Source organism: Zingiber officinale, chromosome 1B (genome assembly GCF_018446385.1).
Source record: "Zingiber officinale cultivar Zhangliang chromosome 1B, Zo_v1.1, whole genome shotgun sequence".
NCBI classification, from domain to species: domain Eukaryota; kingdom Viridiplantae; phylum Streptophyta; class Magnoliopsida; order Zingiberales; family Zingiberaceae; genus Zingiber; species Zingiber officinale.
The window spans coordinates 160,528,192-160,542,331 of NC_055986.1; the positions used below are offsets into that span (position 1 = coordinate 160,528,192).

Here is a 14,140-nt window from a genome sequence, read left to right on the forward strand (position 1 = left end):
TAGCATTGAACATAGCACTAAGATTTTGATTTTAGCTTGTGATTATTTTTAGTGCTAAGTTGATTTTTGAAATATCTTATATACTATAAATTTATAAATTTTAACAGTTTTTGAAGTCATAAGAGTTTTGCTAGACGAGGTATTTTTTTGATTAACTGAAAGATTCTAAGATCTAAGAATAAAATAAAGATGGATAGAGAAATTTTTATGAGATCGGATTGATTGAAGTATCTCAGAATTAATTGACATAAATTAAATATTATTGGATTGATGATTCTAGCATTAATCGGTATAAATTAAATATTTAATGTTAATTAAAATAAATTACCAAATGCGGATAAACAATGTAAAATGTGAAGCAATTTCGTTCTCCAAAACGGTCTGGGCGAAAATGACAATGGCGTCGGTTGCAACCCCAATCTACTCGCAGGCCGCTTTGTGTCACTCTTCCTTCGGAACAGCTCCTCGCCTCCTCCCTCGACCCCGTCAATCCGTTTTTCTGCATCCCTACGGATCGTCTCCACTTCCTCAATCATGTTTTCCCCCATTTTCCGATCGTTTCTTATCAGATTCGGTACGGACGAGACAATCGACTTGCGCCGCCCGATCATCCGCCACGGAGAGACCGGAAGAAGAAGAAGATCCGAACTGGGATGCGCCGCCAGGTACAGCCCTGATATCTGCTTTCGTCTACTGTCATCTAATTTTAGCAGGAATTGGAGTCAGCTTATTTCCCCCCATTCGCTCCTTTCGATTCCAGATGAGGAAGTCGAGGATTTGGGCGTCAGAGTGGCTTTGTCCGTGCTCAAGTTCTACAAGAGTAAGCATATTCCTTCAATTTGGGTTATACTGAATTATGTAAGCTAGAAACTGAATAAAAAATATGCTATTTTGATGTCGGACTGTTTCTGTGTCTGTTTCTTGATGTTTTAGCAACATGTAGATTGAAATTAATTTATGTTGATCAGGAGAAATTTCGCCGTTAATGCTGCCAAGCTGTCGGTATGTGCCTACGTGCAGTGTGTATTCGATGGAGGCATATAAGAAGTATGGAGTATTAAAGGGAACAATTTTGACTGCTTGGCGTCTCTGCCGTTGCAATCCTCTCGGTTTGATTCTCTGTTATTTAACGTTTCTTCATTGGCATACTCATTCTCTCTTGTGTGTTGAGGTTTTCGTTCAAAGTTTTAGGATTATTTGCGAGTGCCAATTAGTTATGTAGTTTTCACAATTTATGCACATTTCTTTGTTGTCTATGAGTATTAGCTATACATTATCTTGTTCCTAGTTGAATAGGAGTGGAATCAAATCTTGCAGCAAAAATTTCTGAGTCAGATCGAGTAAAATGGTTAATTTTAGGTGTTTTATATTTATAGCCAATTACATATTATTCCATTTTGTATCCTAGTTCTAGGAAATGACATGCTAAAATTTCAAGTTACCACTTCTGAAAAACTTTATGCTGCCAAAACTAAACCAACCCTTTGAACCCAGACTAAACTAAACTAAACTGAAAAAAGCTTGAAGAATTTTGGTTTGAACTCAAACCAAATCCAACTCAATCTCTACTCATCCTATTATTAAATTCTTATTTTGTGGAGGTCCTATTCCTAATTTAAAATCCCAACAATACCTAAAGAGCCCAAACACCACAAGTATATTACCAATTGCAAAAGGGAGTTTATAATACCTAACATGTCCCAATATTTGCCATGTATTGCTCTATTAGTACCCATTTCATAATGTTGAGATGGGCTAAGGCTGAAAGTTAGATGGAGAAGAGAGCTTACTTTGGGAAGAATTGGTTTTGGAGAGTTATTGAGAAGGAGGGAGTTGTTGATCCTATAAAATCCTCAAGGAGCGGGTTGTGCTTGGAATCTTTCTTGTGCACAAGTGGAGGTGTCAACCACTGCTCACCTCCTCTCCCAAAACTTATGCTCTATCAATTGGTAAAAGCAAACCTTATATCACCAGACCAAGCCCAAGCCCAAGCCCAAGCCCAAACCCAAATCCCTTGAACCCAATCTTAACCAAATAAAGGTCCAAACAACTTCAATTGGGCCTATAGCAAACTCGTTTTCTATTAATCTTAGGATTAAATTCTTGTTTTGAGAAGGATTTAACCCCAATTTAACATTCCAAACAACGGCTAAAAGAGCCAAAAGCATAAATATATCACCAAATAGAACATGCTTTATTTAATTGCAAAAAGAGGGTTTATATAAGGAAAAAAATCTAGATCATACACCTAGTGCAATCCCTATATCTAGAACAAAGTATCTATTGCTTGCCCCCACAGGCATGGCGCAACGGTTAAGGCATAGTGGAGCTAAAGTGAGTGTCACGGTTCGATCCTCTGCTGGGACATGGGCTGGTGCTAAATTTAGTGGAAAAATTTAGGTTGGGCAGTTGTGGGCCGAAGTATCCATGGGTGGAAAAAACACTCGAGTTTGCTTTCACGGGCGAACCGATTCGGCGATGGATGGTCTTACAAGAACGGCGAAAACCGCGGGGCTCCATTGTCGACGACTTGCTGCAGCGCTTACGTGATTTACCCTAGGACAAGTGGGAAACTTCTTTGGGGTCGGGCCGGTCACCTCTTGGATTAGCTGGGTCGTAAGAATTGGACACTTGGGTTGTCAAAAAAAACAAAAAACAAAGTATCTATTGCTCTATTTGTTTCCATTCATACGTTGAGATGGACACTAACATGCAGTCGGGGAAAAGGGGAAAGTAACTATTTAATCAATGAAATATTTTTGGATATCACTACTCAAATCTTTAAACCTAAATCCATCCTATACTTGTCGCTAGTATCGACCGTTTTATCAAATTTTGTCCTAAACCTGTTTAAGGGTATCAAACCAATTTAAACGAGTGCCATCCCTTAGCTTTTTGGCTTTCTTTTCCCCTCTTAAGTATCTTTGCAACCATATTATTCTCCAACCTGATGTGGAAAGCTTAACAATTTGGTTACTTGAATGCTTGCAATATTTATTTAGCTATATTATCCATATTATTTCTCTTTGCAATAAATTCTTAGTTATAATCAGGTGGCACTGGATTTGATCCTCCAAGGTGGTTTGGCGAGGAAAAGCCACATGAGAAACCTTAAGGTAATTGCTGAAAAAGAGTGCTTTGCATCTTTTACTTTTGTTCCATCATCATTTTCATGTTTGTGCTGACTATTGAAAATTAGCTATAGGAAGATTATCCTTTTATTGAGCTTTTCGGAAGGCAAAATTACTTTTAATATTAAAGTCAATTAAATTATTTTTTATTTATTTCTCCATCTACTAGTTACACCTTCCACTCTAATAATTTCTCCCATAGAATCTATTAAGAACATATGTCTATATAATATCAATTTATTTTCCTTCATCTTATCCTATTGATCTACTTCTAAGCTTTTGAATATTTCATGAATACAATTCAAAACATTAACATTAAACTATTGCACTGCAAAACTTCTATGAGATTCCTGTGGTGCTGGTGGTGTTTGTAGAACTGTTGATACTTGAATATACTGTAGAAACTGATACTCAAGAAGTAGAACTGTTGAATATACTGTAGAAACGGATACTGAGGAAGGTTTGGCCAAACATTGGCTGCAATGAAGGACCCAAATTCATACCCACAAATTGCGGACTGCCATTTGTTCGGTCCAATTCATTCCGGGCTTGTTTTGCTAATCTCAATTCTGGGACATCGGGAGGAATTCTATATCCTTATTTTGATCCCGACATTTCCCCATCTATATCTATAAATAGAGCAATATAATGTTCTTAATAGCTATATTCTTTCATGCTTTATATTTCTTCCCAATTCAATCTTAGTAAAGGAAGTAGATTCTTACATTTAAATCAACATGGCTCTACTTGACTTCTTTAACGGGCGAAGTCCAGAAGTTTTCATCTCATCTCTATTTAACTCATCTCTATATTTAACTTCATCCGCAACAGGGATTGACCTGTAAATGTATATGATGGTTACATTATGAAGCTCATTTACATTATGAAATTATAAACTTACATATTAAATAAATTTGATCATGGTTTGCCAAATCACAATCTAGATAATAGGATTGTACGATTTTACAATCTGAAAACACTAAATCGATCCGGGATCGATGGAGATTGAGTTTTGAAGTGGAATCAGAGCATGATCATTGGGATCGTTTAGGATCAATGGGATTGATATGATTATATGATCCTACGATTCTATACTTTGAGAGGTTATAACTTATGATTCGGGTTGAACCATGAGACGCATTATATCAAATCGAAATTCGTTTAGAGATTTATATTTATTAATCGTGTAACCCATAATTGCCTAGTTTTATACTCAAAAAATATTGTTTAAAGATTTTTTTGGAGGTTTCGAATAATTTTTATCATTATATTAGGATTACTTTTGTTGCATCGTTAGAGTTTTGAGACTATTTAAAAGTTTAATTGATATTCGGTATTTTTGATCATCATGAATATTTTCTTTTGTTCCTTTTTTTATAATTAGTTTTGGATATCTATTTTCTGGTATTCGAGTGAATTAATTGGACTTAGAAGATTGTTTCTAGCATTTGTATTTGAATTAATAGAACCAATATCTGATCGTATCTATCCGATTATGGTCAATTTGATCTGACCCCGAATCAATCTTGTGTAGAGTGCTATTCTACAAACTTAGAATTTGATTCATTCCTATTCACGAATAAAACTCACAAATAAATCATGGACTCAGTTAGTTGTTGATAAGCTTATCTAAGGCTCCGTTGTAATCTTATTTCATAGGTTTTTACTTTGAATATGATGTATGTATTTACAATATGCTTTTTTTAGTTATTGATTTTTATATCTTGAAAATGAGAATTATATAAAAATTTTATAAATCAGAATTCTTTTAGGCATTATAGGAAAAGGAATTAATTAAGAAAAAATATCCTAGGAAAAGGAAAGAAATAAAAGATAAGAAAGACATAATAGAAAGTAAACAAGGAAGAAAAGTAATCCTGATGAGATGGCCGTGACTGACTAGATAACATCACCAGGTCGGATCCGTTGAACCACTTTTGCGATCCAAAGAATGCTCTCTTTACATGTATTGATGGGGATGCATGATCTCCATGGAAAGGGAGCATCCTCTGGATCGCAAAAAGCGGTCCAGAGGATCTCCTCTCGTAACATCACCGCGTTGCATGTAAGGAATTTGTGTTAGTCCCTCGAGACAAACAGTTGACGTTTAATTGGCTAGTGTATAGTGATGGTACCATCATAAGTTTTGAGAGTCAAATTAGACTAGTAGTCGGATACTTATTTTTTTCATATGCTAAATTGTCTAATACTAGTAGTTATTCATGATTTATTTTTTTCTATTAGTCTAGGGACGGACTAACAGAAGTACTAGGGAGAATGAATTATTTATGTCCTCGTCGCCATGAGTTCCATTGTGACAAGGCCAGGCTATGAGTTTGCAGCCTCGTCATTGTAATTCTACAACCTTATTGTATATGGTCGTGAGTTCTTGAGCCACGTAAAATATTTTATTTTCAATTTATTTTATCATTTGAATGTAATTATTATAATTATACCTTTTCCTTAAAAAGTAATACATGAAGGTTTATTGAAAATTTTGTCCCTTTAGCACAATTATCCTATGGTCTTGTACCTTTCTAGTATTTGTCCCCTCGGATGGGTCTAGTGGCTAGCACATAAGGTGTTATCACAATGAGATCTGGGGTTCGAATCTCGGTAAAACCGAGGTAAATACCTCCCTTATGTGCTAGTCACTATTCCAAAGGTTAGTAGCCGTTTGTGATTTATCTCTTCCGTGTTGGCCCTGAGACGGATTGATGGGGGCGCTGGGGGTGCTGGGGGCGAGCTTATTCGTTACCACAATTGTACTTTTCTAACATTTGAATCTATTAAAGTGACACTTAGGCTATATTTGATGAGGGTTAATCAGTCGTGTAATATAATTAAAATTATATTACAAGATTAATTACTGTGTTGGTAGAATTTTAAAACTATAGTAATGTAATCTGAATTATAAATGATCAACAATATGTAATAAAGTATTTTAATCTGAATTGTAAGACCAACAATATGTAATCCTTACCTTTCAAATCTAATTGTATTACAAGCATGATTATATATATAATTTTAGTGTTTATTGTGGGAGAACTTTAAGATAGTATATTCTTAATTTCGTCATTTTTAGTAAATATATCAATTACATATTAACTATTAATTCTTAAACACTTATCCACGTAATCCATTTGATGGAACTCTATCATTAAACTTCACCCTGTATATGGATCTTTTCCATGGGTCAAGTGACTCCCATTATATTTCGTACACATTGAGTGACTTTATGATTCATTACAGCAACACGAACAAGTACTTGTAAGTGCGGCCGGAATTATAACAGCTGGGGATTGATGTAGAGGTTGTGGAGAGTATGATGTAAGATCTCAAAATTGTATGCTGTTAAATACCCCATCATATGGCCTAAGCATAGCAATGAATTGTAGTTTTTTTTCTTTCTTATTATATAATTTAATTATTTTTACTAACAAGTATTTATATGTGTGTTTCCTTGTTAAATATCGGGTGAGGTAAGTAATTTATTTTTACAAAGTATTTATTAATGCTTGATTTAACCTGAAAGTATTAGATAACTAATAATTCATCTAATAATTGAAATGCTTTGTAGATTAGTTGGGCTGAGAGGTGTGGTTTGCAGTCGATTATTGGGTCTCCAATACAACAATGTAGTTAGCATGAAGCACTAGAACGCCCTTTTACATACTTGTGATCACATTAAATGTTTGATGAGATACAAAGATTCATAGAGTCCGTGACAACCTTTATAGAGAAGATTCAAACACACCATGATTGCACTTGCAGTGAGATCAACAAATCAGGTGCGGTGCAATCGCCTCCGTAACTATAGGGAATTTTTCCCTTCGTGAAAAGTGAATATAAGAATACTGATCTGTGCTTTGAATCTATACAACCACTAGATAATGATTAGGGATGTTAATAGATCGAATTTGAATCAGATTTCATATATTTCATCTTCATTTATTATATCCATTCTTATTCACATCCCTATCGGATATTCAATTTTTATTATGTTCTTATATTCATTATCTATCTTTATTCTCATATCCATCGGAGTATATAATATTCTCTGTCTTAATAACTTGTATCATTGCAGTCAACTATGGTTGAGTAAATTATATTATAATTAACACTATATATAAAAGATATAATTTAACAAAAATAAATTAAATATTTATATGATACATTACCTAGAAGGGAAAATGACAATATCGGAAATGGGGAGAAGGAAAAGATAAGATTTTTTATTTAATATATATATATATATATATATATATATAATAAAATCAGATATTCGGATGAGAAGGATTCTATCACTTTCGTCGATATGCGTAGGGCTATAAATAAGTCGAATCGAGCAGAGTTTTGGGTGTTCAAGCTTGTTTGATAAAGTAACCGAGTCGAGCCGAGCTTAAAATGAATCAAGCTTTTGAAATGAGTGTTCAAGCTTAATTTGATTTATTTTTTATGAGCTTGAGTTTATTTGAAGCTTGGCTTGAGATTGGTTCGTTTAGATATTATCAAACTCTCAATTTAAGTTTGTCTTGAGCTTGGTTCGAGCTTGATTCATTTACATGTTATCAAACTTTCAATTGAAGCTTGTTTGATTGTTTAAAACTTTTAGTTGTTTGATTGGTTATTGAACTTGATAATTTAAATTTAAATTTAAATTTATTTTATTTTATTATTTATTTAGCATATTGAAAAGAGTTTTATTAATTAATATGGTTCGTGAATATTGTTCACGAATGTTGTTCACGAACATTAACGAGCTGAACACATATGTGTTCAAGCTTGTTTGTTTAGCTTAACAGCTATTCAAGCTTATTTGTTTAATTAATCTTATATATTGAACGAACATAAATAAGTTCTTATCAAGTTGAACATCAAATTTATTCATGTGAGCTTAGTTCATTTATAGTCCTATTTGCGAATCTAATAATTTCTATATCCAATTATGTAATTGGGTTTCAAAAAAATTACCCGTTAGGTATCGAATTCTCGAAATTATCATCGTAATGATAAATGCTGTGGGCGCATGTTGGCATCCGTCCCCCATGCCCTACATCTCTGTCGATTTCATTCACGTACAGATTTATTTATTGTTTCGTGACAAGAATTAATTAATTTAGCAATATGATTATTTATTATTATAATATAAGAGATATTTTTATAAAAATAAAATTCTTGGAGGGTAGAAAATTAATGAAAATTTAAAGGATATTTTTTTAAACAATAATGGTGGCAGTTTCAAAATTACCAAAAAAGAGAAACGAATATCTTACTTTGTTCACGGCAGGGCGTTGGCGCCGTTTTGGGCGGGGACCGAAACCAACAGTCCCCTCCCGTATCACACCCGTACGACACACAGCGCCTAGGATTTCGCCACGTCTGGGGGCCGCGCCCGAAAGCGATGTCTCAACGGCGACCCACGTCTTCAGCCCATCCGCTGCGACGCGGGTTGCCTGTTCACGCCGCTTCCTTTTTCTTTTCTTTGCCCTAAACGCTCACCCGCTTCGTCTACGATACTTGCCCTTGCGGTTAAATCTTTGCGGGACCCGCCATGAAACAACCATCACATGAAGCAGGTAACGGGGCGGGGTTGGTCGATTTCGGGTCGCTTACTTTTTTGATGGGTTCCGGACCGTCCAACTGTACGAAACTTCTATCAATGTAGTTCGAAATAAATGCGGGAAAGAAAAACAGGCACAAGAGGAGAAACGCGTGCATGTGGTGGTTCGGTCACTAGTCAAATCGGAGGCAGCCGGTCCACGTGGGTCGGAGTTGGGCCTCTCGATCCTTCTCGTGTTCCGATTGGTACGGTTCGAAGGACCCACAGAAAACCAAACCAATTCTCTCACAGGGCTCTCCGTGACGTGGCGTACCACATCAACCCTAGAATTAATTAAATCGTTGAAAGGTTGTTAAACTTAGTTTATTTAATTTTTAATTTAAGATTAGTTTATTTAGACATTATCAAGCATTTTAATTAAATAATTTAAAATGGCGGGTATGTTCGTATTCCATCTTCGTTCCTTTTCTTTCCACCCTTTTGTTCTTTTTCTCTTTAGGTTTTGCAATGCGTGGCGCGGGGGAGGAAGCAGCGGTGAAACCGGGGAAACAAATCGAACGACAGGCAACAAAAAGGTTCGGATAAAAAGTGGGAGAATCACAGCCGTCCAACTCGCGGACAACTTGCGATGGAAGCAAAGAGAAACCGTTGCTGTCCTTTCAATCCCAAATCACACCAGTACCACACTCTCTCTCCATTTACCACTTCAACGCGACGCAACCTCTGGTACCCGCTTCTCACTCTCTGGCATTTTGTCCGTTGGATTGTAATCTTACGGTGCAGATTGGCCAAAGATTTATGATGGTAAGGTGGAGCCGCGGTAGCGCCCACGTTCGAGTAATTATTATTACCCCATCCTTTATTCTTGACGGAAACGCTTGGTTGCTCTCGCCGTTACACTCAGGGTCCATCAAAGTTGGTTTTATTACGCAAACTGCCATCGCCGTCGTCGAGTCTATAAATGCCGCCGGTCTTCAGTTCCTCTTCGATTCGTCCCAATCTTCAAAACCCTAGAAGCAAGGGATGGCAACGGCTTCGTGCGTCTACCTCGCCTCTCTTTTCGCCCTCCTGGCTCCTGCGGCGGCGCGTATTCCTGGAGTGTACTCCGGTGGTCAGTGGCAGGGCGCTCACGCCACATTCTACGGTGGCAGCGACGCCTCCGGCACCATGGGTTAGCAAAGCATCCTGCATTTTGGTTTGATTAAGTTGCTTTTTTCCTTGACATTGATGGGATCTGCTTGCGCGGGGAGGGCAGGCGGCGCGTGCGGGTACGGTAATCTGTACAGCCAGGGATATGGAGTGGAGAATGCGGCGCTGAGCACGGCGCTGTTCAACGACGGTGAGAGCTGCGGATCGTGCTTCGAGATCAAGTGCGCCGACGATCCGCAGTGGTGCCACAGCGGTAGTCCTTCCATTTTCATCACGGCCACCAACTTTTGCCCACCCAACTATGCACTCCCCTCCGACAATGGCGGGTGGTGTAACCCGCCGCGACCCCATTTTGACCTAGCGATGCCGATGTTCCTTAAGATTGCTGAGTACCGCGCAGGCATAGTCCCGGTATCCTACCGCAGGTATGAGTCGCTTGAACCTTAATTTTCTCTGGACGTTGATGAGATTTCTTTGTTGATCCCATTAATTAATCAGCCCCTTTGTTATATATATAATTTATTGTTTCTTCCCCATTTGCTATTTTCAATTTTATTCTCATTGAATATCGACGTTTCTTCGTTGATCCCTGTTAATATCTTTCTTTCGTCTGCGTGAACTTTATCTCACTGCCCATGCTCCCTCGAATGGCTCCTGACAAGCTTCGAGGCGCGTGTCCACTGGGGCCGTGATGGCGCTTGTGCCTGTGCTTTATCCGCAGTTACTTGGGAAGGAGGGCCAATCGCAGTAAAAAGTAAAAACCGCGTGTTCCGCCTAAAACAGCCGTCACCCGCTTCCCATGTTCAAAACATCGTTCATTTTGTTTGTATTTGTTCCGCCAAACGATTATTTCTACCATTCACCATTTTAAAAGTGCAATTTGTCTCGTTGACATTGACAGGGTGCCGTGCAAAAGGTCGGGCGGCATCCGCTTCACCATCAACGGCTTCAAGTACTTTAACCTTGTACTAATCACCAACGTGGCCGGCGCCGGCAACATCGTCCGCGCCAGCGTGAAGGGGTCCAGCACCGGGTGGATGCTCATGTCCCGCAACTGGGGTCAGAACTGGCAGTCCAACGCCATCCTCGTTGGCCAGTCGCTCTCCTTCCGCGTCACCAGCAGCGACCGCCGCACATCCACCTCCTGGAACATCGTCCCCTCCAACTGGCAGTTCGGCCAGACCTTCGAGGGCAAGAACTTCCGCACCTGATCCACAGAGTTCCATTCCTAAAATCCGCTTCCCTTTTATCAGCAGCAGTATTAGTACAGCAGGAGATTAGAGTATTGTGTCATTAGCGCCAAGGTTTTTGAATTTGGTGTTTTTGTTTGTGATATGATATTGTTGGTAGTAGCGAAAGGTAAAGGCAGAAGAGAGAGATGTGAGTTGAGATAGTAAGGTTTTGAGAAGTGTGTCGGTGTGTGACAGTGACTGGTTTCATTTTGACTCTGGTGGTGGTGAGTTTTCTAGGTAGTAGTAGTGGAGACAGTGTGGGAGTATAGACTATAGACCATAGCTTGTTACTTGTAGCAGCCGAGGCTGAAGTGGCTGCACGCTGTAATGGAAAGTGATGTAGCCCGCAGTTGCTGCAATTCCGTATCATCAAATAGTATTATAGTATATGTCTTCCGACCAAAGGAAAGTATGTTGTTTTGCGGGGTGAGAATTTGTCATCTATGCTTATGATGATGTTTGATATTAATTTGGTAGAAATGCCGCAGAATCAGACTTGAAAGGGTCTTTTAAAAATATTTTGTAGAGGATAAGTTTGTTATAAAATTTAAGCATGGACGATAGGGTTACTGAAATAGCTGATAAGCTTTGCCTGACCTACGTGCCTGTTTGGCAGGCAAATGTTCAATCTCAAGTATAAGAGCATCCACAATGCCCTAACATTATAACACCCACCACATCATCAAAAAGTATGGGGCCCATTGCCACATATTCATTATAACAACATCCTTCTTTCACCCACATCCCTTTTAACATTACTACTCCATTACTATGGGTCCCACCGTCCACTCACTCATTTTAACATTATATCATATTAAATAAATATGTATTAAATATGTTTTAAAATATTTAAATTATTATTATTTTTAATAATAATTTTACGTTTAAAAATAAAATTTTATTATTTTTCAAAAATAATATTAATTTTTTAAATATATTTATTAAATAAAATAAATGTTGGTGAGAAAACGAAATTAGAATGTTAGGAAAACGAAATTGTAAAGTTAGGAAAACGAAATTACAACTGAACACCTAAAATTATAAAGTTGGGAAAATGAAATTACAACTGAACACCTAAAATTATAAAATTGGGAAAACGAAATTACAACTGAGCGGCTAAAATTACAAAGTTGGGAAAATAAAATTTATTTTAAATATTAATTCATGGATTGTTGTTGTATTGCCCCCAGATATGCTCAACTAAGTCGGCCCGAAGTTGGTGATGAACTTGAGTGTCACGTAGCTCAGAATTTGTTCGAAGATAATCCTGAAATCCTCGGTTTGAGCCATGGATAGGTTGTGCGGGTTCGTCACCTTCTTCGTTGTACCAATTTGTCACGTGACCTCCCTCATCCTCAACAATCATATTATGCAAAATAATACATGCTAACATGATTTGTTTTAACTTTTTCCTATACCAACACCGAGCTGGATCTCTGACAATCGCCCATCGAGATTGGAGCATGCCCATTCGACATCTTTTCTTGCAGACTCCTGTCTTTCCTTAAACAACTTCCTCTTGGGATCCTCCGGGCAAGGAAAAGCCTTAAGAAAAGTAACCCACTCGGGATATATTCATCTGTTAGATAATAGCCCTTCGTATATGTAGTATCGTTCACCGTGAAATTAAGCTCCGACATATTTCCTTGCAAGACGTTGTTGAATATGGGAGATTCATATAACACATTAATATCGTTACGTGAACCGGCGACCCCAAAGAATGCATGTCATATCCACAAGTCATGAGACACGACCGCTTCAAGTACGATTATTGGTGACCCATGTCCCCTTGTAAATTGACCTTTCTAAGCAACTGGACAATTTTTCCATTTTCAGTGCATACAATTAAGGCTACTTAACATGCCAGGGAAGTCATGCCTCTCGTCATGCATTTGAAGAAGACGTTGAATATGATCAGAATTTGGCCTTCTCAAGTACCTATCACCAAATATTTCAACCACATATTCGCTGAACTTGAAAAGACACCTGATGACAGTTGATTCACCCATACGTAGGTACTCGTCAAGATGATCGACGGGGACTCCGTAAGCCAGTTGACAAAATGCAACGGTGCATTTTTGTTGTGGTGATAATACTTTTCTTCGCACAACATCGTCCCTATGTTGAAAAAATGATTAATGATTCTCTAATGCATTCACTATGTGGAGAAATAACTCTCTTCACATTCGAAATCATCTTCAAAATATTTCATCGTGACACACCGGGTTTATAGAGAAATAATCATTGACGAGCCTCTCATGCTTGGTTTCATGATTTCTTTGGACGAACCTTCTTCTTCTGTGTGTGTGTCCCTCCTCTGATATGCTTATATAAGTTATTGGTGTTGTTGAAGAACCAATAACATAAGTTCTTCACCCGGATCATAAGCTTGCTCATCGATTTCAACATGGACTTCGTCTTCGCTTGTCGAGCTGGAACTTGAGCTAGAGCTGCTTGTAGAATGAGACATTTTTGGAGGAAACACGTTTTAGTATATGTGTTTGAGAAATGGGATGATGGTCTATATATATTGTTTTTCTCATGCAACGGCTAGTTTGCAATGATGAGTATGCAACGTCGCGTTGCAACGGCTAATTTGTAACGGTAAGTTTGTAACGCCTAGTTTGTAACGGCTAGTTTCCAACGGCTAGTTGTAACAACTAGTTTCCAACGACTAGTTGTAACAGCTAGTTTCCAACGGCTAGTTGTAACAGCTAATTTCCAACGACTTGTTTATAACGACTATTTTACAAAAATATAATAATTAAAAATCACATTAATCGAAATGAGAAATACAATAATTAAAAATTACAATCACTCAAAAATATAATAATACTAGAAAATGAACGTTAAGTAAACAATTTAGATATTCCATCTCGACCTAATATCCTTGCATAGACATTCATGTATGATAAGCTGCTCCTTTGTCATCTGCGAGGTGTCTTTGTTCAATATTTCATACTCCTTCAACTTCAAGCGACGATTCTTAGCTTTAGATTTGGACAATGCAGCTTTTGCCTTAATCTCCTCTACTTCAAGTTGTTTTTGTTTCAAATCGACTTCGG

At 37.7% G+C, this 14,140-nt stretch overlaps 2 protein-coding genes across 6 annotated transcripts; both read left to right on the forward strand.

Annotated features, from left to right (window-relative positions):
- Nucleotides 1-339: 339 nt before the first annotated feature.
- On the forward strand, nucleotides 340-9,697 carry LOC121986482 (UPF0161 protein At3g09310-like). Of its 5 annotated transcripts, none has more exons than XM_042540466.1 (5): nucleotides 340-665; nucleotides 761-820; nucleotides 969-1,109; nucleotides 3,054-3,116; nucleotides 9,194-9,697. In XM_042540466.1, exons 1-4 carry the CDS (start codon nucleotides 392-394, stop codon nucleotides 3,113-3,115), a joined length of 537 nt encoding a protein of 178 aa, XP_042396400.1. In that variant the 5' UTR covers nucleotides 340-391; the 3' UTR covers nucleotide 3,116; nucleotides 9,194-9,697. The 5 variants fall into 5 exon arrangements, with proteins under 5 accessions (XP_042396400.1, XP_042396407.1, XP_042396415.1 ...); XM_042540473.1 differs by lacking the exon at nucleotides 9,194-9,697 and adding an exon at nucleotides 6,384-6,972; XM_042540481.1 differs by lacking the exon at nucleotides 9,194-9,697 and adding an exon at nucleotides 5,376-5,546.
- Nucleotides 9,650-11,479, forward strand: LOC121986474 (expansin-A4-like). Its single transcript, XM_042540445.1, has 3 exons — nucleotides 9,650-9,865; nucleotides 9,950-10,268; nucleotides 10,745-11,479. Exons 1-3 carry the CDS (start codon nucleotides 9,718-9,720, stop codon nucleotides 11,052-11,054), a joined length of 777 nt encoding a protein of 258 aa, XP_042396379.1. The 5' UTR covers nucleotides 9,650-9,717; the 3' UTR covers nucleotides 11,055-11,479.
- Nucleotides 11,480-14,140: the final 2,661 nt, after the last annotated feature.